Raw genomic sequence first — 25,394 nt, 5'->3', positions numbered from 1 at the left:
GTTAACTCTGAATGGAAAGTTTTATATTTGAATTTATAATAGGTCAACGCTGTCTCTTTACTGCAATAATTAAACAACGTTTCTACTAATTAGTTCATTTGCTGAATATCGCTAGCAGAAAAAGTTGTGTCCGTTTATTTTACCCTTTTGTCATTTATCCATATTTCTGTTCCCAACAGGATTTGCCGTCTTCACTTTTCCAAGTTGCTCAAAGTTGTTTCAAAAATGTTTTAAAAATATTTTTAGAGCAAAAAATCATTTTCAAAATTAATATTTTCGCGCCCATTCAGATTTTTCAACACTAAAAACGATAATGCCTGATAGTCGATAATTTATCACAGACAATCGATAAAAGTCATTGCTGCCGACGATAACATGTTGTTAACTCGCTCACACTCACATTAAAAACATCTGGCTTTCAGAATTTAAAAAAAAATTAAAAATTGGAAACCGTTTATTATCAACGGAGACGTGACCTGGTCGCCAGACATTTGTCATGGTTACTGGATGCTTGCCAGGATCATTTGCCAAATCATAAACAGAATCGAAATGCTGCAAAGTAAGTTTGTGAAATAATTTACTTACATACAATGATTGTTATTTTCACTCCATTCATTAAGGTAATCTGATGGCGTCTTAGCTGTGCTCAAATTATAATCTTTACCAGAGATTGAGTAGTTATTTCTAGAGTGGAAATCAATCTCAATTTGGATTATTAAACTAAAAATGTTGTTTGTCGAAAACATTATACTGTTGCACAAATGATTTGTATTTCTCACAAGGATTTTGTATAAACCCAATTATTATTTGGATTCTATTTAAAAATCAGAATCATTTGAATTGTCTTTAGATCGTTAAACTATATGTTATAGCTTCTGCAAGAAATCCAAAAGTTAGCAGAGAACCGTTGCAGCATCGCGTTTAACAGCGCTGCCTATTTAACAGACTTGGTCTCAAAATGAGTAAGTTCATCGATAACAATTCTACTTAATCGTTGATTTTGCATCTCTAGTGTTAGTGTTGTTTTTGTTTTCGAGGTAAGTAAAAGTGGCGTGGTAATCGGAGTCGCATGTTTTAATTTTTAAAAGGTGAGTAAAATTTTAAAAAAAGTTGCAAATAATTATGTCAAACTGTCAATCTAGTACAGTAGATCAAAATAATATGCGAAAGTGAACTATAAACTAACATAGAAAGAGTTTCGAAAGTTATAGCCTCAAAATAAAAAACGAAAAAAATTCCATGATGAAGAGAAAACGAACGACGATTAGGTGTCTCAATGTTAGTGTCTGTATGTGTGTGTGGGCTCGCTCGCTATCTATGTATGCGAGTGTGGACGTCCTCGTTTCTCTTGAAATCAATAAAAGTGCAAAAAAATTCAATTGATTTTCGAGACGAAGAAATTGTTAATATTAATAAATCAAAAACGCAAATTGTATAGAGAAATTTCCTTTGAAATGAATCATTTTTTACTGCGTCTGCTGCTTTAGAGGGCGCACAAAGAAAGTGTGTGCGTGTTTGTGTGTATGCAACAAAATGGCGGCGACAGCGGAAAATCTCAATAATGCTGTTGACTTTGCCGCTACACGCCACCCCGCCTTCCAAAGAAGCCACCCCGAAGATGATTTTTCTCAAATTTTTGTATATTTTGCTATTGCAGCAAATGTGGCAGCAACTTCAAATCATCTTAATTTTTCTCTTTCTTCCGCAAAAAACACATACAAACACACAAATACAGCGCCATATGCATACGTATGGCTGTGTGTGTGTCTACATATGAGAGGAAATTATTGCACTTTGTTCGAATTGCTTTCGTCATGAGGGTAAAGAGACAAAAACAAAAAATAATAGTATAGACATATGTACATATATATGTATGTATCTGTGTATATAGAAGCTGTGTTTGAATTATATATTCTTCATTCCATATCTGGGTGTGCCATACACACATACTTTGGGGCTTTGGCTTGTTAAATATGCAGTGGCAGCAACAAAGCAGAGCAAGCAGCAGCGTGACCCTCCACTCCGCTTCTCTCTAAGCCAAACACTTGTACACACGCGCTTGAATTGAGGTCAAAATCATCCACAAACTGGGTCTTCCGAAGGGGGATGGTGCAGATTGATGACGGCCATCCAAAAAGGGTGGTTGGTGGCGCTTCCATTGCATATACCGTTATATATTTTTGGGGTGGCTTTTTTGTATCCACAAGCAATTAACAAACGTAGTTTTTTTTTTAACAAAGTGACTCACTGTATTTTTTTCGCCTATTTGTTTTTGTTGACTTATAAATTGCGCTAATCATGAGGCAATTTATCGCCTCCGATCTATAATATACAAGTTGTGGTGTGTTTGGGGTCAAGGGACTTTAATTCAGAGCGAGAATAGAGGCCAAAAACCTTGCTCTCTGCTGCTGCCACACAAAGAAAAGGACACTGACATGCGGCGGTCAGTTCGGTTGTTGGCTGCTGCATCATCGAACTCAGAACCAGCTAGAGCAAATTGGTTGTTGCTCCCCTGCTCCCTTCCCCACACACACAAATATTTTTTCAGAAAAGACAAAGGAGAAAATGGGAACACAAAGAATACGCGCACACACACAGAAAGAGAAATACATGCTTCGATACGCAAATAAGTAAAGTAGCAAACCAAAATCCAAAATAAAAAACAACGATGATTCATGCAGTTATCTAAGTTGTATGGTTTTTTCTTCTTTAACAATTATTTAAATTAAACAAGTAATGTGTTTAAATTTAGTCTATTGAATAAAATCCAGGCTTACCTACACATCAGGTGGCAACTCTCTACGTCAAGTACACTTACACACGTACAAATACTAAGACATTCTGACACACACAAGCGAATACCGCGTCATAGACAGAGACACGCAAACAAGTGGGAAACAACGCGGCAGTTATGCTCAATTCAAATTGAAAATCATTTTGAAGGCGTTTCAAGTGTTGCCGAGGTTATTTCCAGTTTACATTGACTGATGAATAGCCCCAAACCTCTCCATTCCATATACACACGCACACACACATGTGCACCTGTAAGTGAAATTAATTACAGCTGTTTTTCCTCTCTAAAACCCTGTATTAGAAAACAACAACAGAATCCATTTGCCGTTATTTAAAAAATGGCTATACAACTAGTTAAATGGATTTCATGTAGAAAGTATTGTAGTCATCTTCTTAGTCTTATGCGCGTTATAATTGATATAAAAATTAGAATTAGTCTAGAATTTAATTCACTTTTTATTGAAAAGTCTTATTGATTGCCCTGCTACATTTCTCAGGTTTGTCATCGATTATTGACCTTTAAGAGAAGACTCTCACGGCGATCTCAAACAACATTGAGTTATTTTTATAAAATTCAGATCAGTTTGCATTGATAAGTTTATCATTTGTCTTGAGTGTAGCTTTACATACATATTATCAAATTTTATTTATTACTGTTTTGTCTTGTTTTTTGTTTATTTTTTGTTCTTGTGTTTATTTTTTTAAACTCTGCTCCTCATAAGTTTTGTAAATATCGTTTCAAGCGATTCAATTTTGGATTTGTCTAATTTTTATTATTATTTTTTTTTTTTTAAGTTTTCGGCGAATATAACATATATATCCAGAAAAACATCCATCAATTATTTGTTTTTGTTGTGTTTTATTTTTCTTTCAGGAATTTCCCTTATTTATACCGCAGAGAGAAGGCAAACACCAAGTGTCAACCGGTGAAAGGCGAAATAATTCCCCGAAAATTACCACGACGCATCTGAAGTATTAAAAGGAACCAAAACAAATCGAAATACGAAGATCAATATAACTGAGAGTCTTCAAGGATCAATAATTACTTTGCGAGCAACAACAAAACAACAATAACAATTTTCCCCGTGTGAAAAAGAAGAGGACTTGTGTCGTTTTTTAATTGTAATCTAAACGTCATTTTGTCTCTTGTGTGTTTTTGTGTGCCTCTGCCCGAAAAACAATATCGTTCAGTATACGTTTTTGAGGAGGCAATTTTGAAGGAAGCTAGTGTATTCCATTCAAATCGTAATCCATCTATCCCCCCCATCCTCATCTCATCTTCTCTAGAGCGCTCAGCCAAAAGAGAGAGTGAGGAGACGGAGACAGTGAGAGACATTTTTCAGTCCCCCGAGATATATAGAAAAATTATCACCATTCCTCTATCAACGTACAACCCGGCTCCCCTTTTACATTCTTACGACGACAGTCCGCCGCAACGTTGGGATCATCGTCAGACCAACGGGCATCCGGGAGGCGTCATCATAGATCAGTTCCGTAGGGGCGCCAAGCAAGCGATCACCATTGAGGGAGGCACCAGTACCGGTGATACGACGAGCATTGGCGGCGGCGGCGCTAGCGATTTACGACTGCTAATAACGGCCAATCCAAGCGAGATCGAGCGCCAATACGATCAGCTCGCGTCGCATCGAGGCGGTGGCGGAGTCGGAGGCGGCGGCGGTGGCGGCCAAACCCCACCGACACCTACGGTCGTCGGGAAGACCCTATTGAATACCAGTCCAAATCTTCTACCGATAACCACAGCCACCGATACGTTCAATAACCTCAAGAATTTGGTGAAAATCGACAAGGGCTCAACACCCGCATCGAATCAAGGCGGCAACGGCGGTAGCGGTAATTATCGCAAAAATTCAAATAGCTCCAATAGCTATAAATCCTCTGGATCGGGTGGATCACCAGCCGTTGGAGGTGGTAATCATAACAGCGGCGGCAGCAATAATAGCTTAGGTCGTTCATCTGGTGGCCCCCAAAATTCTGGCGGACACTTTTCCACTGGCTATAGCAAGAACTCCGCCAAAATTCGTCAACACGATAGTGAGGTGAGCCCAAGACCTCGACGATCTTACCAGGGTGACTCGTCGTCGTCGCGTTACTATAACAAAAATAGTGACTTATTGGGTACAGGAGGTGCAGGCGGCAGCAGCTCGGAAATTGGCGGTAGATATACTACAAGCAATAGCAATTCCAATTCCATTGACGGTCATCACCGTGGTAGTCGAAGCAACTATCACTCAAATTCCGATGGCGGCAGCAACTATAATCGTTCAATAAACTCGAGCTTTGTTGGAGGAGGAGGTAGTGGCGGTGGAGCAGGTGGAGCTGGTGGCAATTATCACCGCTCCAATCGTAGCTACGAGAACGGTAACGGCAATGGAAGCAACGGACAACAGCCACGTTACGGCAACGGCAACAACTATAATCACAACAACAACAACGGAGGAGCTTCCTCATCCAGTAAATCATCTTATGGACGTGATGGCAGTGGTTTAGGTGGTAGCTATACGCACAACTATCGCGACAGCTACGAGGATTCACCCACACATCATTCACGCTATCAAAACAATAGTCTCGAGCGTAACGGAGGAGGTGGATCTGGAGGAGGTGCGGGATTGGGCGTTGGAGGAGGATCTCGTTCGGGCTATCGTGCCGGTGATTCGTCGGAACGCAATTACAGCACACGTAACGGCAATGTTCAACAAGGAACTACATCATCATCATCGACGTCGACGACAGGGACCTCAAATCACACTGGTTCACTAAGCAACTCCAACAACTCGGGATCTTCAAGTGGTCAGCAACAGCAGTCAGGATCATCATCGATTAGCCAACAGCAACAGATATCTTCTAATGCTTCTTCTTCATCGGCTGTTCCAAAGTCAGCCACTCCACCACCGGTGACTGGACGTTGGATACCACCATCGCTGCGTCCGCAGCATGGTTTAACGCAAAGTGAAAAGAATGATGCCGTCTTCCGTCGTGTTAGGGGCATATTAAATAAGTTAACCCCAGAGAAATTCCAAGAGCTAAGCGATGAGCTGTTGAAGCTCGATCTTAATTCGATTGTCATACTGAACGGTGTCATTCTGCTGATTTTCGACAAGGCATTGGATGAGCCCAAGTATTCGTCTATGTATGCACAGCTGTGCAAGCGTCTTTCCGAGGAAGCGCCATCATTCGAAAAGGAACCAAACAATTCTTGCACCTTTTTGCGCCTATTGATCGCCGTTTGTCGCGACAAGTTTAACAATCGTTTGAAACGCGACGAGAACGACAATCGTCCGCCGCCCGAGAATGAGGCCGACGAGGAGGAGCGTCGCCATTTGGCCAAGCAACGGATGCTCGGCAATGTCAAGTTCATTGGGGAGCTCAACAAGCTCGATATGCTGTCGAAGACCGTGTTGCATCAGTGCATCATGGAGCTATTGGACAAGAAGAAGAAACGTACGGCCGGTGCGCAGGAGATGTGCGAGGACATGGAATGCCTGGCTCAATTGCTCAAGACTTGCGGCAAGAATCTGGATTCAGAACAGGGCAAAGAGCTGATGAACCAGTACTTTGAGACGCTTGAACGTCGTTCAAAGTCAACTGAATATCCACCGCGTATAAGGTTCATGCTAAAGGATGTTATCGAGCTTCGCTTGAATCATTGGATACCACGCAAAGTGGGCACCACTGAAGGACCAGTGCCCATTAAGCAAATACGCTCCGATGATGATTCGATCATAAGGACACCGTTTGCCAATCGTAATCGGGATATGAGAAATAACGATCGTGACTCCGATAGCTGGATGAATCGATTCCATTTGAATCTACAGCCAGGCTACAATGATATGTTCAGTGGTCTGAGTGTTACCGGAGCTTCACCTATTGTCTCACCGTAAGTACATAATAATTTATCCACCTTCATTTAAATAAATTTTCTGATTATTTGCCTTATTTTCAGATTTGCCACCAGCTCGAATCGGGATCGGGACAATCGCTCGTACAACAATCGCAATGATCGTCAACGTGATCAGGGCAATGGCAATGGCGGAGGCAATTATAATAATCGCTACAACAAGCACAATCAGAATGGAGAAGGAGGACGAGGTAATGGTAGTAATGGAGGAAGTGGAGGAGGCGGCTCTTCATCAAATCAAAGAGACCGCGATGATTCGCGTCGCAACAACGATCGCGATCGTAACGATGGGCAATATGGTGGTAATCAGCTGCTGGGCAGTAAGGAGTTAGCACCGCGTTTCAAGCGCAATTTGATCTCCACAAATCAGGATGCAGTGGAGAATTTACAAATGCGCCCGGCGGCCAACTCCTTGCTCTTCCGAGCGGCATCGCAAAACCAAAAATTCCCAGCAACTTTGCCTATATCGACACCACCAAATGGTGGCAGCAGCAGCAACAACAACAACTCCAGCAGTAATGCAAATAATAAGGATCAAGGTGGTAGCAACTCGGGATTGTCAAATTCACATTATCCAATGTTGGGCACTCCCACATCTCATCTCATAAATCCCATACGGCCATCATCAACACCATCGGCCGAATATGCTGACAACAAGACTGTGCAATCGGCCCATCTGGAGAAGAGTGGCCTTAAAGCCACCTCATCCTCGCCTAATTTCGGTGAGAAACTGAATGAGCCCACCACTCTGGAGGCCAAAAAGGCTGCATCAACTAGTGGCGAGGGCAAAGATAGCAAGAGTGGCTCTGTGGAGCGACCCTCTACACCAGTTGGTGGTTCCACTGGCAAGCAACCGCAGCAACAGAAGAAGGAAAAGGGTCCCACTAAGGAAGAATTGTCCAAGAGAGCCACAACTTACTTCAAAGAGAAGTTTTACTATGATGATGAGCAAGAAGATGAGATTGAAACGGTTGCAAAACCAGTTGAGGAAGTTCCAGCAAGCACCAAAGATGATGGTGAAATCGAAGAAGTTGGAGAGGCAAAAGAAGATGACGCCGTTGTTGTTGCAGCTGAAACAAATGAGAATAACAAGGAGGAGGTGGTCTTGCCAGCATTAGATGGCTTCAACAAACTTATCAACGGTTTCGTTGATCTGAAACTTCCAGAGAAATCACTAAAGGATATCTGTATCAATTTGCTAATGGAAGTGCTGGACCGTGTGAACGATGTCTATTTGGAACGCGTTGTGCGTTTCTTGCAGACATTGCGCAAACAGTCCAACATTAAGCCCAATATCCTTGTTGAAGTCTTCAAGCAGCTGGTGAACAAAATGAACGAACGGGAGGCTCTTAATCCGCGCATAACCGCTTTGGTGGCCAATGTTTTGGCTCGGGCCACTGTATGCGAGCCGCCGCTTCTGAAGTTAAGCGATGTGGCCGCCTATACAGATAATGGTCAGCATTATCCGCTTTTCCTGCTTGTGCTACAGCATCTGCACAAATCTATCGGACGTGATGCTCTTGAGGAGAAGTTCCGGGCCAGTAAGGTAGAGCTGATGAATAGTTTGCCCGAAGTGGATCGCAATAAGGAACGTTTGGCTGAAATACTGGAAGATCGTCAGCTGGCATTCCTCTATCCACTTTTGAAAGTTCAATCTGAGATGATGAAGCAACTTCAGTCGGATCCTAATCCAAATAATTTCTACAAATGGATTAAGGCCAATGTGGATAATAAATACTACAAAGATCCTGGCTTCATTCAGTCTCTGATGACCGTGGTAGTTAAATATGTGACAAAAGAAACTACCTTGGCTCCTCATCTAGATCCCAAGGAGAATCCCGAGAAAGCGGTTACCCAAAAAGAGCAGGCACTATTGGAAACATACAGCCAAATGCTACAGACCTTCCTGGGACAAAATGAATTGCAATTAATAGCACTTTATGCCCTTCAATCGTTCTGCTACACCGAGAACTTCCCCAAAGGTAAGTGTCGATCAAAGTAATGTATCCAAACATTCACTAATTTGTATCTTCTATCCCTTTTAATCTTCTTAGGTATGCTCTGCCGTTGGTTCAAGTATCTATATGATTCTGAAATTATTGAGGAGGAGGCTTTCGTCTTTTGGAAGGAGGAGATATCCGACAAGTATCCAGGCAAGGGATCTGCTTTATTCCAAGTTAATGCCTGGTTAACCTGGCTCCAAGAAGCAGAATCCGAGGACGATGATGATTAAATAAGCACCAACAACAAAATATACAACAAGAAACCCCTTCCCCTCCCTAGCGAGCATAATCACACAGTATATAATGTGTATCCACCACCATCCCCCTATATTTATTCACAAAAAGAAAACTAACAGCAAAAACAAAAAAAAAAAAAAAAAAAATTATAATGATTCTTATAACACACAAATCAGAAAAAGATGAAAATTTTGAAATCGCGATTGCAAGTCTTAGTCAAATTATACAGTAGATAAAACCCAACCAACTATATACACACACACACACATACATACACAACTCTTTATACACGCAGGAAATTGAATCAAAATTCTTTGATATATATATTAATATGTGTGAATTATATTCAAAACTAAAAACAAATTCAAGCCACTTTAACTAAACAACAATTTAATTCAAAGTAATATTAAAAAATAAAAAAAGAAACGGAAAAACTTAACCAAAATCGAAGGGAAAAAGTAAATGCAATAGACTCGAAACGTAACGAACATTATTATTCTTATTAATATTAGTAAATTACCAATTGACATTACTCAACAACATAAATACATACATTTAATTAGTAAATTGATCTCCTTTTTTTCACTTTTACCCCTTGCCAGCTCCAGACAAACACCACTAAACCAGGAACTGACTTTTAGATTACTTTTGTTTTTTTCCTCCGCTAAATGCACATTTTCTGAATTAAGTAGTTAAAAATGGAAATAATGACGCATTGTAATTTGCGGACTAAAGCGATATCGTGCATATATGTATTTTAATTCAAAGCAAATTCTACAAAAAAATATTATATATATACAAACAAAAAATTACAAAAAAAAATATCACTCGCCTCATTAAATAGAGCCTTAAATAAAATGAAAACAACACTGCGAACGGCGAAATGAATATGTATGTGATTTTTTAAAATTTTGATCAACTTTGGCGGATAACTAAAGCAGCCCTAGTGAAAGAATTATCGATTAATGGTAAAGTAAAAGGGTGCCCAAAAACTTGCTCCCGCAGGTGTTGGTCTTAATTTGTTCGAAAGGAATGCAAAATACTCAAAAAGCTTATGGAATTGGGAAATTTCAAAGGCTATGAGTTCCATAATTTTCACAAGTGCCTCTAGGAAAACACCCTGTATTTCGATAATTTGTTATCGCATGTGTCAGCCCTGCCATTAGTGTCAACTCATTGCAAGTTTTGTTTATACATTTTCAAATTATGGAAACTATGACCAAAATGGAATCCTTAAAAGACCAACGAGAAGGAGGTGGAGATGTATCGAAATTGGATTCTTTCACCCCGTTCACTTCCCACACGGCCTATCTGGAAGCTGGACAAGCGAACTTCACTTTGCGTGTCCTCAAAATGAATGGCAGCACTATGTTATTTTTGAATGCCAAGGATAGGGAGCATTTAGATGAACTGGCCGTGGCCATGCCATCACGCATTCCCGGACAAAGTCAAGCCGTATCTTCCACAATCATTGGTGGCCATGGTCAGACAGATTCTTCGGTATTGGCCGCCAAGTTAAGTAGACGCTATAATCGACAGTTTTATGTGAGTCTTAATCTAAAATTGGATCGCCTTGTCGGACCGCTCTTTGAGAAAGCCCTCGTCACCTACATAAATGATAATTTGGAGAAATTCGCATAGCCCAACATGGTCTAGAATACAATATACACACAACTACCTCTAAGTATGCGATTAAAATTAATACAAAATACAATTTTTATTTCTGTCACACCATAAGGGGGGGTCATTGCAGCGTTTATTTTGGTTGTCGCTGGGCGACCCCACGGACAACAGCCTCTCAATGTCTCCGCCGCACTCGAACTCCATGTCGATGATCAGAAGTTGTCAAAACTGCCTGTGGCATGCGTCGGCTGAGTGAGCGGGAATAAGTTCTGCAAACAAAATACAAGAAATAACCAATTTAATATTTATTGCCCTAAGTAAGTTTACAGACGTTGTGACTCGACGTAATCAAAAAAAAAAAAAAAAAAAAGAATAAATAAAACAATGTGAAGGTGATAGTGTTTGAAACTCGACGCCATGGTTAGGAAAATTACCCAGTCTCACTCCCTTTAGGTGTGATCGCATGCCCTCCACGCACGTGTGTACCTGTTCGGTGTCCGACGCGTCGTTGACATTGGCTATCAATAAAAAGAATTCGCCGAAATCTCATCGACTGATAGCAATAATCAATTTACGAATGCAATTTGAGCTGCAATTGCATCATAATGTGTATCATTCAAGCCTGAAGATTCCATGGTAAATTGGCTCGAAACGTCGACCCCAAAATTGTCCGTATACAAGATCAGAAATCCTTCGGTTAATATATCATAATTTTCCATTTGCCAATAAATGCTTAGAATAAAAATCTTTTGGTCTGTCTACGACCACAATCTATATCAGCCCATTGATAAGGTCGTCCCCCCCTAACATGTTCTGGAGGTGCCTCAAATCTTAGCCAGTGTACCAGACAGAGAGAGATAGCAATTGCACATTGTAGTTCCCCTTGGCATACAGTCTATAACATTTACTGTATCACATATAGTATATTGCCCCCCAAAAGAAGCATCTTGTATGCCAATATATTCATATATGCATATACATATGTATGAAAATATATATATTCCTGATAAGAGTCAAGAGACAAGTGGAACCAGCTATGTCCGTTCGTCTGCTTCTATGCATTCTAGTTTCTTCGAAAGCTACTTATGTATAATCTCAAATATATATGAGGAGGACAGTGAAGTGGGTTGTATAAATTTGATTAACGATTTTCTAAGAGAATTTTTCAAAAGAGAAAGGATTACCAATTTGTGAACTAATGCAGTCTTTATGGACTTGTATCTAGAGGGAAGTTCAGAAAAGTTACCTCTCTTAGGATAAATTTATATATGTACAACGTCCAGTTTAGTGATAGATCCTCAAGAAGCAAATTAAAGAAAATGTTCTATCACATTCCTCTCTCAAGTAGCCTCTTCATTTGTATATATGTATATAGTAGTATATAGTGGTATATTAAAGACTTACATATTTCAGATTAAAATTGTGCTATCTACAAGAATCTTTTATTATTTTATATACAGTCTAAAATTTTTTAAATTTTCTTAATGGTTTTCGGAACTTTATCGATAAATTTCTTTCAATTCACATTCTACTGCAAATGACTTTCCAAAAAATATTATAATCCACTTTGTTCAACTATTCATAGATTGTTCTTTATCAATCGAAACAAACACCCTTACGAATATGGAAATGATTATGAATGAAGATGTTTTCTAAATCATATTGACACCTTGTAATGGCCCAACTAAAGCGCTATTAAAAATCAAAAGGTCGTATTTAAAATATTTTCGAAACAAATCTTGTTATTCTATTTCAATGATTTAAGTACCAGAAAGTAATTGAAATGTGTATCTAAAATGTTGTTTAAGAATTCAACAAAAAATGTTCATGTAGATGAATCTTAAGGCGTTTCCAAAATTAGGTATCACTTAATCCCTAGACATGTTTAAATTTCAAACAAATTGTTTAATGAAATATTCTTAATTTACCACTTTGCAGAAAAACGTTTGTTTAAAGACTAAAATCGTTCAAACTGATGTTCAAACATTTTAAGAAACAGAAATTGTCGTCAACGTTATGGAATATAAGTTAATTTCCGTCTTTTATTCGATCATGACTGTGTAAAAATTTAAATCTATTTTTAATACATATGTATTAGAAAAATGTCTGGAGATAAGCAAACGCTTTCCTAAAAATCATAAGACAGATATGGGGCCCCCCCTCTAAGAGAAATGCCAATTCATGTGACTTAATAAAAAAAAAACCCCCACCCCCCGGGTAATGGTTTCATCGTCTTTCTTAAAGTTTTGTGTAGTCTGGAGAATGTGCTTGTGTTATTGAAACTTTTCCGTCAAAACTTCAAAGCCGCAACAAAAATATGCCTCTCATAATACCTTACAGTCTAGACGAGATATTGTCAGAGCCATATCAGAACGGGCGGCGGTAACAAAAAATAGCATAACGTTTACGAAAAAAATAGGAATTATTAACAACAATGTTGTTGCACGGGTATACAAAAATAGAGTCTTTTTCCCTATGGGCTCCCACGAATGTCTGGAATGGTTTGTCGTCGTCGTTGTTGTTGCTTTTCATTCATTTTGTATAATTTGTTACTCTTATATATGTATGTATGTATATGAGCCATATCAGACAGTCTGGTAATGTTGTTGCTGCTCTGATAAGACCTACCAAAAATATATAATATATATCTCGATGGAATATAGATGGAAACCCTGTGTGAAACAATTCATGCCCAGATTGCATGGACAAGGGTGAAAGAGAGAGAGAGTTGATGAAAGTTGTGGATGAGCGCTCGTTAGTTAGTTTTTATTTGGAGTCACAGCTGTTGCTGGACTTTGAACGTCTGAACGTTGGTTGACAAAGCAATTAGCCATTCCATTGGACTCTGCAGTTTCAGTCCATATCAATAATACTTGCAGTGGGTTCCGACAAATGTCGCGACCACAGTATGATAACCACAAAGAGCCGCCAAGACTTGGACTTTCTCTCCTTCGAGTCCAGCTCGCTTGGGTTTCGTTTTTGGATGATAAACCCCGACTTGAATGGAACAGCAACAGTAGCAGCCACAGCACACGCCCTCAATCTCAATCTTGGTATTTTCATTTCGGTTTCGTTCTCATTATGGGTTCCTTATCTATACAACCAATCGAATGAACGACCAGCCGGCTGGCTGCAGGCTCTCTGCACCTTTTGCCAGCCATTCAGACCCCGGTCGTCTGTTATCAGTGGTTTTCGAATGTTATTATATATGTATACAATATATACAATATATTGAAGTATCAGTTCTTGAAATGCCAAAAAGCAGTTTCAACTGGATTCTAGTTGAAATTGTTGTATGAATGTTTTCCAGAATTGTTGTTATAGGTTATATATATATTATTAAATTTATTAAATTTTGGCGTACACACGTTTCTGTTTAAAAGATTGGCGAATATTCTATGAAATCACCAGTAGTATCAGCTTTTTTTCATGGACTTTGGGAATGTCCAAGAGAGAACGTGGGAGGGAGAGAGAGAGGAGGAGGAGGAGGATGAGGATCAGGGTAGCTGAGCTAAGCTTATCAAATAGAAACCACTCGCGCCATACAAAGTTCATCAGAAAATCTGGATTTTTGTTTTGTTCCGCCACCCAGCAAAAACCAAATTTCGATCATTTCAATGAGATACTCCAATTAATATTCCCCCAAGTCATTTATTTATTCATTTAATAATGATGTTATGTGATCACACGCATGTGTCAAGCATTTAATTGTTGAGGTTGGAGTCCTTCATTAGCGAAAACAAAACACAAATCAAGGCCGCAGACAGATGATCTGAAGACAAATAGAAATGGGACAAGACTGTACTTCTAACGAACTAAGAATGACCAAACGAAACTGTACTTTAATGTTTCGATGTACCCTTTAAAATTCTACGTAGTTTACTATGTCTATAAGTATATGTATGTACATAGTTTTATATGTATATAGTAGTTCTATCTATTTATAAATTGTGATTGCTTTAGCTAAAGTATTGTGCGCACTTTGGAACCCAATAGGGAGCCAAGTGATTACACCTGGTCAGGCTGATTTCGCGATTGTCCGATTGTCATTTGATGCATTTTTTATATAACTCCCAAGACCCCACTTGGAGTCGAGTAAAGAAGCGTAAATTGTGGCCTTTGGGGTAAGGTGATTCACTTACTATCGGACGTGGGCCAGACAGTCTCTTTCTGATAAGGGGCAGCAAAAAATGAGATAGCACCCAGCAAAGTGTAGCGCATTGGGCCTTAAGACATTCATTGAGCGTCATAGTTTGGTACGGCACAGAGTATACGTCGAGTACACACACACGCAGTACGGAATTGTGATACCTGAGCTAACACAGCGAACCCATTGGCCAGGTGACGGCGGGTGGTTGGTTGGTAGACGGTACGAAGTACACGGCCAGAGGAGACGAAAGCGTTGGGCGATAACGATGTGCCCCCCCAAGAACTGCGGTCTGATCATTGGCCACACACATGTACACATAATAATACCCCAGACCCGAGCAAGTGGAAAACCATGCTGATAGCAGGGCAATCAGTTAACTCCCCTGCCCCTCGGACCCCCTGCCTCTTGAGGTTCCCCTTGACCCCGTCGGTATATGTATTTGCCGCCTCCTCCACCATCTATCCAGCAATGTTTCACTCACGTAGTGTGTGCTTTTGTCCCAGTTCCAGTTTCTCCACGCACCTGCCCTGCCCTGACTGGCAGTGTTTTGGTTCCGATTTCGGTTGCGTACCCTCCCTCCCATAGTCTACCCCTGCGGCCTGTCTGCAGCCTTCGAGCTGATAAGGAGTCGGTCTCTTATCGCGAATCAAGTTTCAAATATTACACGAATGTCTGCAGGCAAACGGCTCATTCGTTTAGCAAACGCACCACAGTACAGAACACACTACGACTTCTTCAAGTCTCCCTCCCACACTCTCTCTAAACATGGATATTGTAGTACAAAAGTCAATGTCAATCTTCAACAGCTACGAGCCACCGGTGGGCTACTACACACCATATAATACGCCGCCATATATAACACCCTATACGGAAAGCAGCTGGCTAACGGAGCAGCAGCAGCAGCAGCAACAACACCAGCAGATGCAGCACATAAGATTCCCCACACCACCAATTACACCGCCACGTCCGGCTCTATTCGATGCCAACTCACCTACAGCAAATCTACGCACACAGTCGGTCATTATGAAGGTGCAGAGTCCCAGCATTAGCATCAGTCCGGAGGAGGACAGCAACAGCAATAGCAGCAGCAGCGAGTGCAGTGATTTCATCTGCAATTGGCTTGAATGTGGACGAATCTTTGAGACCCTTGAGGCCTTGGCTCAACATGTCACCCAGAGGCATGCCATAGCCTCGCTCAGTGATGGTCTCTACTATTGCCGCTGGCAAGGTTGTCAGCGTAGCGAACGGGGATTCAATGCCCGCTACAAGATGCTAGTACACACTCGCACCCACACCAAGGAGAAGCCACATCGGTGTCATCTATGTGAGAAATCATTCTCGAGGGCGGAAAACCTCAAAATTCACATAAGATCGCATTCGGGTGAAAAGCCCTACAAATGCAATTTTGAGGGCTGCCAAAAGGCCTACTCCAATTCATCCGATCGCTTCAAACACACACGCACCCACTCCATGGAGGTAAAAACGAGTCATTCCCCTACGAAATTGTCGATCCTAATTATTGTTTTCTCTACATTTTTTTAGAAACCTTACATGTGCAAAGTAATTGGCTGCCAGAAACGTTATACAGATCCCTCATCATTGCGCAAGCATGTGAAGACATTTAAGCATAGTATTCAATTGATCGCCAGTCAACCCTTGTCTTTGCCCAATCATCAGGCCATAGTCACCTCTCCGTCACCACTGGAGGCCAGCGAAGCCACTTACACCTGCCTGCTGCCTCCAGCACTGAGCGTCGAATCCTCATCATCATTATACATGGATGCCACACAATCTAGTCCCGATGTGCCCAGCGATTATTCGCTAAAACATAGACCAACTGCGGAATTTACATCCAGCTATTATTTACAAAGTGAGGATTACTATATGCACATGGATGGGGAAACGCCATTGGATCTAAGCATGCACAGAAGTTGAAATTAGAGAGATGCAATCCATCTTCTCTTCTTTCTCTATCTCCCACCCAACCTGCACTTTCTGCATTTCTCTAGTCATGAGTTCTTGTCATTACTGTTAGATTATCTATATATATATATACTACTATTATAAATTATAAAACAAATCTACTATTTACTGATTAAACACTTTATAACAATTACATCCTGAATTTATGGCCTGGAAGAGAGAAAAAGACTAAAGTCTAGACAAGTCTTAGTATGAGATAAGGTGAATATGACAAAAATATCACAAAGAAAAAATCATTCTGACTGAGTGATTTCCAAATAATATTTCTAGGCCTTTTTTTTAAGGTTTTGAAATGGCAGCAACAATTTTGGTTCTTTTATGTTTTTAACCCTCAGAGAGGATAGAAGTTCTCTAAGTGGCTCGATCCTTTATAAAATCATAAAAACTGACAATTTGAAGATGAAGTTGAAAGGTTTCAAATTTTAAAAAAAAAACTATTAGATTTCATTAATTGTTAATTTATGTGACAGAATGTTGAAAAACTGATCAAGCTTAGAACGTTACTTAGTTTTTATATTAAGGCCTACGATTATAGTAATAAGTAAAAATCAAAAATCGAAGGCTCTACTTATGAAATGTAACAATTTGTTGTCATTTAGCATTATTTTTTTTAAATTATACTTAAAAGACATAAGATGAAACATAATCCAGTAAGGACGTAATGAAGGATATCTAACAAAACAAATAATAATAATAGTAAACATTTAATTTGTTAATCACCTTCTTAATAATAACAATACATATTGGAAAGTTTTCTTTTTATTATTTCTTCTAAATTTTTTATATCGAAGAGTTCATTCGGGGACTGCAAATAATAATTTTATCAATTCATTTCAATCATTAAAGATACCAACACATAATATTACTAAAATTTATAATTACTAAAAGATTTCTCAATTTCCAATATATTTTTTATAGATTATGTCAGGAATCTGCGATTTTGCCTAAAATTTTTGAGAATTTCATAATTTCCTTTACACTTAAAAATTAATTAAAGCTATTAGGCCTTCAACTATATACCAAAACATTATCTAAATCGCCAGTGAACATTTATTAGATTAAAGAAAAAGATTTTGGATTTTGGTAAAGTTTTTTAAATGGACAACTTATTGGTCCATTGTTATAAATTATTAAATTCAGCATGGGACAAATTATTGGGCTTTCGGAGAATCAAATATTAATAAAGAATATAAAATTGCAACAAAAGATGCTTAAAAAAAGGAAAATAGGGACACAAATCACTTAAACTTTATCAGTTTTAAAGGGAAACTCTAATACAAATTAAAATATATTTCCCAATAACTTTATACGAAATTCTATTGAAATATATTTTTGACCTTAATAAAAGTAATTTTTTTTTTTTTTTTTTTGCAGTGTAGCTGAGCAGTGTTTGGTAACAGTGTTTATTAACGGAAAGAATTTGAATTTTTAAAATCTTTAGTTTTAAATGCGCATCTAGACGTTTTGTTTTTATATATTTTGTTTAACTATTAATTGATATTTATTATTGCATCCTTTTTTTTGGGATCTTTTATAGGAATGTAAATTCTTTTAGATTTCAAATCGATTTCGTTTTTTGAATGTGTTTTGGTTTTAATCATTTGTCATACAAACAACAAGAAGAGAAAATAATAATAAATAGCAAAACTATTACACAATTTCAATCGTATAATTAGGTAAAAATAATTATTATAATAAATACACTTTGAAAGCTTTTTGCATTATAGGATAAGTAAAATAAAATCAAATAATAAAACATTTTAGTTTTATTTTCTCAAGATACCTTTCTTAGTTGTCTACGGTTTATAGAAGTTACACAACATATATATATATGTATATATATATATATATATATTTTTTTTTTATATACATATAAAGGGGAGAAACAATAACTTTGCTAATACATATTTTTTGTTTTGTTATTTCTTATTTGATTCTTGCTGAGCCCATTTATCGATTCTATTTTAACTTTATTGTACACATACACCGGATATTTGATGGGTGTAAATTAGTTGTCCTAGTCCACATATTAAATTGCTTTACAAAAACAACAAATTAAAAGCCGAGCATTCGCTTGCCGATTATGCTCTAAAGAATCTAACAACTCGTACAATATATTGTCTGCAAATCGGGCACTCGTTCAAAACTTTGCCACAACTGGTGCATGTAGCCATGTGTCCGCACTCAAGGAATACACACTCGATGGGGGCATCCATGCAGATTTTGCAAAGCTCATCCGTAGGCAGTTTCTCCACAGCTGCAAAAAATAAATGAGATATCAATGTCTTCAAATTGCAAAGTATAATCTAATCTTATCTAAACAATCTAAGGGTGGAGCTCAAGTTCAAGCAAACACATTCCTTCCGATTCGATTCATTGAAATATGACGACATACAAAACATTTTTATAATGTATAGAAGAGAACAATGTTGCAAGCTTAAATATTTTTTCTTGGAAATTGCTTTGGTTTGCTTTGATGGTAATATGATTTTTGGCTTGTTTGTTATGACTCAAGATTAATCGTTTCTATTTGAAAATGGCGAATTAGGTTGGTGCTCACCTGGAGTCGAACGCATAGTCTTCCAGAGTCTGACGACACGATCCAGCAGCTCTTGTTTCTCACAGCAACCTTTATAGTCAACACGATGCAACATTAGGACCTCCTTCAATTGTTTCACCGTTAAGTTCTCCAAGTCTTTTCTGTAGGAGAAATGATGGTTAAGAAACTAATGATTATCTCATTTAAATTTTCGGTAACTTACAAATCTTCAAAATCTTCCAGATTGACAAACCGCTGATCAATGCAGGCCGCCGGCTCGAAATCTGAGGGTGCGGCATAAACATGTATGCCCTCATCATCGTCCCAATGGGCATCGTGATCATCTTGTGTGGGCGAGAACTCTATCGTTGGGGTTATGGGCATGCCAGAGGATCTGCCGCCAGCGGCCATTTCACCACTCGAGGGAGAGACGGCATGACTACCCGATTCAGAGCCATCCACCGATTTGGTACGCTGTTCAAGGTACGTGAGGAATTCTTGTAATTCTTGCTTAATGTCCTCCTCGGACATTTGGGAATTCTCCAGATGACGACGCATTCGTTCGACATGTCGGCGTATGTTGGTTTTATTTTTCCCACAACGTTGGCATGACTGACGATGGGTGTGGCCGCCACTCGGTTCGGGTTGTTCACTAAGTGTGGACAGTCCCAAACTGAGGGCCGGGGCGCCACTGGCAGCCACGGGGGATTCATCATCACTGGAATGATGTCGACGATTTAAATAGCCATCTGAGCGTCGTCGTGTTACCTTCTTGGAACGTTGCGGTGCCATTGGCGGATTCACAGTTCGCTGTTCTATATTCAGACTGGGCGTTGACTCGCCCTCTTCAGTACCCCGCTGACGCATGGTCACCTCGAGAATTTCCTCGGTGGCACTGGGTGTTGGCGTCTCTTGGGGTATGGATTGTTCCACCACTTGCCATTGATCCAAATGTGAGCTATTTGTGTCTGTGGCAGCCTTACTCTCATCGGATATGCCGCCGATTGCTCCAAGTTCCTCAAAACTGGACTGTGAAGACATGTCAGCTCCGCAGGCATCCACTTTGGAGCTTGTTGAGCCCTGCTTGGAGTAGCCAGGACTCGGATCTGGCACTAGACCATTTGAACTCGATTGCGTTGCTGGCGGCGTAGGCTTGGGATCGGTTTTTAGTGAACTGAATGTGGCTATAATTTCATCATCTGAACATTCACAATCATCTTCCTCAGGTTGGCTAGCATTCGATACGGCTCTTGCCGCCGGCTCTGCTGCTTCCTGAGTGGATGTGGCTGTAGTATTACTATTACTACTTTGGCTGCTGCTCCCATTGACACTGACATGAACCGACACTGGCTGCTGCTGGTGCTGCTGTTGTGGTTGCTGTTGTTGGGCCCATCTTTGGGAATCATTCACCGAACTAGCATATGTTGGAATCTCCCGTGTGGACACACGGGGCTGTTCGAATATATGTGATGGCTGGCCACCAGGGCCTCCTGGACCACCGCCATTTGTATTCTCTGGAGGCTTTGCGTTTGGCTTGGCATCAAATGAAGCAAGCGATTCACTTATGTTGTCACTTAGATTAGTAAAGAAATTTTGGCACGATTGTTTCAGGCTATCAATGGGATTATGCTGTCCACGACTTGGACTCTGGGGATTATTTGCCGATGCGGCACCGCCACTCCTATCCACTTGAGCCACATGCGCCAGAACCAGGCCCACCAATTCCTCTTTTTCTGCAATGTCATTTTATAATTCTATCAGCATAGAACCGACTAGACTGATTACTATAAGGTTGATGACTCACCCAAACAGCCTTCAGTGGAAATGTGCTTCGATTGCAAATAAAATATTAGATCCTTGGGTTTCAGCTTCAGCAGGTCGGTACGTAGGAGTGGCCTTTGGGCAAATATTGCACATCGCTGACATCGTCTAGCTGCTATACAGTTACCACAATAATAGCGTCTACAAACATCGACAGAAAAATGATTAATACAAGTTACAAAGAATCTAAGAATTCATGGAATTCCCTAAAAATTACTTGCCTACAATCGAAACAAGCACGCTTGCGACGAAATACTGTGAATTCCACGCCACAGCTCTCGCAGGGCATCCTGTCGTTTAATTTATCGTCGTCCTTCCGATTTCCGCCCACCTACACCACCAACAATAATAACAGCAGCAGCAGCAACAACAACTACATACACTTAACTTTAAGCTGCGCCAGTTGTTGGCATTGCGTTTACTTTTCAATGTCAAAGGCAAATTCAGTTGATTTTCATTTATCAGCGTCGGCTAGAAAAGATCTAGAAGCATTTTATCCAAATAACAAAAAATGCTGACCCATTCTGGGTACTTACCAATTTTTTGGAGATAGGAGAACCAAAGCAATTTAGTCTTAGAAAATTATCAGCAAAACTTAATGTATTATGGCTCAGAGTTTAGAGATGGGGAAACGCAGTTAGCGATAATATCGATAGTTTTCGTGTCTTTAATAGCAATCGATAGCTTTTTTCAGCTACACTAGTCGGCAAAACTTTTTGCTGCTGAATACACATAACGGTGAATGGTTTGGCTAATTGCTTTTCGAATCGATTTTCAACTGACGTCCTAATCAATTGTTTCGAAATTGTGGACCTTTAACTTTCAGTATTGTAAAATTTAAGCTGGAATCGGTGAAAAGTTTATAAATTTGTTAGCTATAACAAATTCGAAGGCATAAGTAAAGCAAATTAAAAGGAATTTAAAATTATGTTAAAAAAGAATAAAAATTAAAAATTAGATTTTTCAAATAGAATTAAAATTCTGCATACTACCTCATTATTGTATTATTAAACAAATCTTTTAATTTAAAAAACCGTCAGTTTTTGACAAAATACTTATGTTGGCTAGTGTAGGTGTTTTTAACATCTCTAAGCCCCCTTCCTTTAATAAAATAATTTTGAAATTTATTTTGGTTACATCAAACATTCGATTTAGCAGGCTTATTATTCTCGTTTTCATATTTTTTTTATATAAGAAACAAAAACTTTTTTTTTCGAAGAAATGTATAATACTCAGGGATTATCGAAGATTCATTAAAAAAAAACATGAGAAATAACATATTTCAATCAAGTTATTTGAAAAGAAATTTCAAATATATTTTGTTATATTCGTAGGTTCTAATTAAAAATTGAAGTAATTGCAATTATCATAAGCAAAACTTAAGAAAACAATTTACGCAAAAATACGCGTTGGCCATTTATTGTTTGCATTAGAATTCGAAATTTGAATTTACGTTAACTGTCAGTTTGTTTAGAATTTCAGTTGAATTATGTATTTTCTTTTATTTAATTCACATCCACTACTTATAATTAAGTATGTAATTTATATGCATTTTGAAATAGTTGAGGTGCCATAAAATGTTGCAAATCTGGGTTCTTTTGTTTTTCTAAAATAATACAATCATTGTTTTTTGTTTAATTGCTATTATAATTATAACTCGGTTCGTTATATATATACACATATTGATTGAGCTTTTTTCCGAATAAGTCTTTAATTATTATACGAAATGCGTCTGCTACGTTGTGTGTGTGTGTGTGTGTGGTTGTGAGTCCTTGTAAAAAATGATTTCAAGCTAAATGTTTAATTTTATGTTTGCTGGTCGCAATAAGAGTTTTGGAGCAGCGCCAGCACCGCATCACTGCTGGAGTGGATTGGTGTTGTGCAGGGGAATGAGTGTGGGTGTGTAGAGTTGTGGTATATAGCAAGCAAATGAATGAATATTAAACTCTTTTTCTTTTTGAAAAATGTACAATTTTTGTATATATAATTTCTATTGACGCATTGAAAGCGAATACTACGACACATGATGACGCAAATCGCCGCCAGCCAAACCATCCTTGACATGACTCTGCATCAGTGGATCATCATTGTTATTGTCATCATCCTTCTGCTGTTGCTGATGTTGTTCATGATGATGATGAATACCGGATAGCGTTGATTCCAGCGCACGTGTCTTCTCATAATCGACAAAATCGTCGAAAAGACTGGGCCACGCTTCCGTATCGTCATAATTTTCTATATCACATTGTTCCGTAAAATTGAGGTACATGTTCCATGTATCCTTCGGTATGCGGCGTATATTCGGATGTTTTTCCAGGAAGTTTATCCAGTTGGTAAAGAGATCAGGTGTTTGTACAGTGAACACAAGTTTCCATAAATCAATGGCCATTTCCAGCGGCAAAACTCGCTGATCCGGCTCCAGGCCAAAGCTAAAATTAATAATATTTAAGAATATTACCAACCAAAATGAAGTAAATAAACATGGGATATAGTATACCAACCGAAAGGTGAACCGATATAATTGCTTAAACATCTCCGCATCTACTTTGAGCATCTCAATTGTTTGCTCTAATCGTAAACGTATGTTGGCTATGTTATCCGCCCGCATTTTGTGCAGGCCATCAATGAATTCCGTTTTCGTGAAACGGTACATTTGTGAGGCATCCAGGCACCAGGCTAGGACGAGAATTGCAAATTCATCCGGCTGATAGTTAAGATCATTGCACAAACGTTCAATGCCATCGGTTAGTATCAGTTCATCATCATCTGGATCCTTATAGATTTCAAAAAGTTTATTCAGCGTCTGATGTGACACCTCCAATGATTCCTTAACTGCTGTTAATACAAAACAGAAACGACAGAAAATGGAATTATTGATAAGAAAATTATTAATGCGATATAAAATATGATGAAATATAATAAATAAATCGAGCTAGAATTACCACAATCTAAATCTTATCAATGCGAAAAAGCAATGACTCAGAAGCTCTTGATATTACATTTAACAAAGTTTGCCTTAAGGGGTGGGTTACACACCCTTTGATCTCTATTGACGACACTTACCAGTTGTGATGATGTCGCTCATGGTTGGTGCACTTCCATTAAGCAAACCTAGAGACTTAAAACTATTACGCTTAGTATCACAATTATTTGCTTTTGCTGGCTTGAGTGGAGTTCGGCTAGAGAGCAGTTCATCCGTTTCTATAAAATAATGTGAAGTAATTTCAATTAACAAATTACGCATAAGGGAATTCCTCAGCCCCTCTCCCTTCCTGTTAAGCTAACTTACCACGGGCACAACGCTCGTTGGCATTGGGATGCTGTTGATGATGATTATGATGATGTCCGACCACGGTTTCGTAGCAATTGTCCAGACTGTGGTTTTGGCTGTGAATATTGTTCACTGCTGAATTTGGAGACGCTGAGGTTGTTGGCAACGTTGGTTCGGCAGATGATTGGAAGCATTTCAAGCAATTGCCCATAGTGCGGGCGTTTCAATATTTACTTTTTTCACTCTCTCTCTCTAGCTCGCTCGCACGCACACACTTCACTACCACCCCCGGCCCAGCCCAGCACCACAAATGTCTTCTTTAACTCCCGCCACTTAAATTTAGAATTCCTGCTATTGCGACTACTGTGAAGCGGAAAAGTTATTTAGTCTCCAGTGTTTGACTAAACTTGACACCTATCTCCGAGATGAATTAGATTGGTATGAGATTTTGTGGTGGTTGGGCGGAGTCTCTATAGCATTGACATTGGCACTGGATCCGATTTGGCCACTTTGATGCACTGACGCATCGAACATATGGTAAGACTTGGGCTTTGTTTTGCTGCTGCTGATGTTTCTTTTGCTGCTCCTTCTCTTCTACTGACTTTGCTGTTATTGTTATTTTGCTACCTCCTACGCAAACGCCATGTGTGTATACATATACATATACACATGAGAGACCTGTGCTTCTGTATTTGTGTGTGTGTGAGTGTGTGTTTGTCAGTGTTGTCTGCAGTTAGTTTTATTAACTGAATTTTCCCACACAAAATGTGCACGTGTGTGGTGATCTCAACATGTTCTCGACCATTGCCTCGCACCACATTCAAATATAATGACTAAAAACTGCACTTTATATTTATAATTATTAACTCTTCTTTCCCAGCATTTGCGCCAGAGCAGGGTTGGGCAATCTACTGAAGTTGACAGAGCTGAGCTGTTGTTGTGGACAATCGATATATCGATAACTTCTCAATTTGCCAATAAATTATTTAAATGCAAATTTTTTTTTATTTAAATAAGAGCACTAACTTTCAGTTTGTTAAACTAAATTAAACGCTTTG

General features: G+C 39.1%; 5 protein-coding genes and 1 long non-coding RNA gene across 8 annotated transcripts; 4 read left to right on the top strand and 2 right to left on the bottom strand.

Annotated features, from left to right (window-relative positions):
- The first annotated feature begins 1,020 nt into the window (after window positions 1–1,020).
- LOC137577775 (uncharacterized) lies at window positions 1,021–3,788 on the top strand. The gene is made up of 2 exons (XR_011032481.1): window positions 1,021–1,088; window positions 3,668–3,788. It is a non-coding gene; the product is annotated as an uncharacterized lncRNA (long non-coding RNA).
- Window positions 3,789–3,887: 99 nt separating this feature from the next.
- On the top strand, window positions 3,888–9,516 carry NAT1 (N-acetyltransferase 1; the record flags this gene model as incomplete). Its single annotated transcript, XM_068291719.1, has 3 exons — window positions 3,888–6,688; window positions 6,755–8,691; window positions 8,764–9,516. Coding segments are annotated over 3 exons (4,917 nt in total), but the record flags the coding sequence as incomplete, so codon positions are not given.
- A 569-nt stretch (window positions 9,517–10,085) lies between these two features.
- LOC137577774 (uncharacterized) lies at window positions 10,086–10,663 on the top strand. The gene has a single exon (XM_068291323.1). The coding sequence runs from the start codon at window positions 10,156–10,158 to the stop codon at window positions 10,588–10,590; it is 435 nt and encodes a 144-aa protein (XP_068147424.1). The 5' UTR covers window positions 10,086–10,155; the 3' UTR covers window positions 10,591–10,663.
- A 4,731-nt stretch (window positions 10,664–15,394) lies between these two features.
- Window positions 15,395–16,838, top strand: sug (sugarbabe). The gene is made up of 2 exons (XM_068289845.1): window positions 15,395–16,198; window positions 16,265–16,838. The coding sequence occupies exons 1-2, from the start codon at window positions 15,488–15,490 to the stop codon at window positions 16,655–16,657; spliced, it is 1,104 nt and encodes a 367-aa protein (XP_068145946.1). The 5' UTR covers window positions 15,395–15,487; the 3' UTR covers window positions 16,658–16,838.
- A 610-nt stretch (window positions 16,839–17,448) lies between these two features.
- Window positions 17,449–21,706, bottom strand: LOC137575981 (uncharacterized). 2 transcript variants are annotated; one of them, XM_068288780.1, is made up of 6 exons: window positions 21,602–21,706; window positions 21,287–21,536; window positions 21,049–21,206; window positions 19,468–20,977; window positions 19,266–19,405; window positions 17,449–18,962 (listed from the first exon to the last, which is right to left on the bottom strand). In XM_068288780.1, exons 2-6 carry the CDS (start codon window positions 21,352–21,354, stop codon window positions 18,787–18,789), a joined length of 2,052 nt encoding a protein of 683 aa, XP_068144881.1. In that variant the 5' UTR covers window positions 21,355–21,536; window positions 21,602–21,706; the 3' UTR covers window positions 17,449–18,786. The 2 variants fall into 2 exon arrangements, with proteins under 2 accessions (XP_068144881.1, XP_068144882.1); XM_068288781.1 differs by having other exon boundaries at window positions 21,287–21,547; window positions 21,602–21,693.
- Window positions 21,707–23,013: 1,307 nt separating this feature from the next.
- Window positions 23,014–25,243, bottom strand: SCCRO3 (defective in cullin neddylation 1 domain containing SCCRO3). 2 transcript variants are annotated; one of them, XM_068288786.1, is made up of 4 exons: window positions 24,355–25,243; window positions 24,129–24,266; window positions 23,567–23,897; window positions 23,014–23,494 (listed from the first exon to the last, which is right to left on the bottom strand). In XM_068288786.1, exons 1-4 carry the CDS (start codon window positions 24,545–24,547, stop codon window positions 23,080–23,082), a joined length of 1,077 nt encoding a protein of 358 aa, XP_068144887.1. In that variant the 5' UTR covers window positions 24,548–25,243; the 3' UTR covers window positions 23,014–23,079. The 2 variants fall into 2 exon arrangements, with proteins under 2 accessions (XP_068144887.1, XP_068144886.1); XM_068288785.1 differs by having other exon boundaries at window positions 23,567–23,900; window positions 24,355–25,242.
- Between the last annotated feature and the right edge of the window lie 151 nt (window positions 25,244–25,394).

The sequence above is a fragment of the Drosophila tropicalis genome, unplaced genomic scaffold, assembly GCF_018151085.1.
Source record: "Drosophila tropicalis isolate 14030-0801.00 unplaced genomic scaffold, ASM1815108v1 contig_593, whole genome shotgun sequence".
Lineage (NCBI taxonomy): Eukaryota > Metazoa > Arthropoda > Insecta > Diptera > Drosophilidae > Drosophila > Drosophila tropicalis.
Note: the sequence above shows the minus strand (reverse complement) of the source record. Positions and strands in the feature narration are given on the sequence as shown.

What these genes read in the sequence shown, in the direction of transcription:
- LOC137577774 (XM_068291323.1), top strand. Translation starts at nt 10,156, where the DNA reads ATGGAAACTATGACCAAAATGGAATCCTTAAAAGACCAACGAGAAGGA.
- sug (XM_068289845.1), top strand. Translation starts at nt 15,488, where the DNA reads ATGGATATTGTAGTACAAAAGTCAATGTCAATCTTCAACAGCTACGAG. An exon ending in CACGCACCCACTCCATGGAG is followed by an intron (nt 16,199 to 16,264) that starts GTAAAAACGAGT and finishes ACATTTTTTTAG; the next exon opens with AAACCTTACATGTGCAAAGT.
- LOC137575981 (XM_068288780.1), bottom strand. Translation starts at nt 21,354, where the DNA reads ATGCCCTGCGAGAGCTGTGGCGTGGAATTCACAGTATTTCGTCGCAAG. An exon ending in CGTGCTTGTTTCGATTGTAG is followed by an intron (nt 21,207 to 21,286) that starts GCAAGTAATTTT and finishes CGATGTTTGTAG; the next exon opens with ACGCTATTATTGTGGTAACT. An exon ending in TTCCACTGAAGGCTGTTTGG is followed by an intron (nt 20,978 to 21,048) that starts GTGAGTCATCAA and finishes ATGACATTGCAG; the next exon opens with AAAAAGAGGAATTGGTGGGC.
- SCCRO3 (XM_068288785.1), bottom strand. Translation starts at nt 24,547, where the DNA reads ATGGGCAATTGCTTGAAATGCTTCCAATCATCTGCCGAACCAACGTTG. An exon ending in GAGCGACATCATCACAACTG is followed by an intron (nt 23,901 to 24,128) that starts GTAAGTGTCGTC and finishes TTGTATTAACAG; the next exon opens with CAGTTAAGGAATCATTGGAG. An exon ending in TTATATCGGTTCACCTTTCG is followed by an intron (nt 23,495 to 23,566) that starts GTTGGTATACTA and finishes TATTAATTTTAG; the next exon opens with CTTTGGCCTGGAGCCGGATC.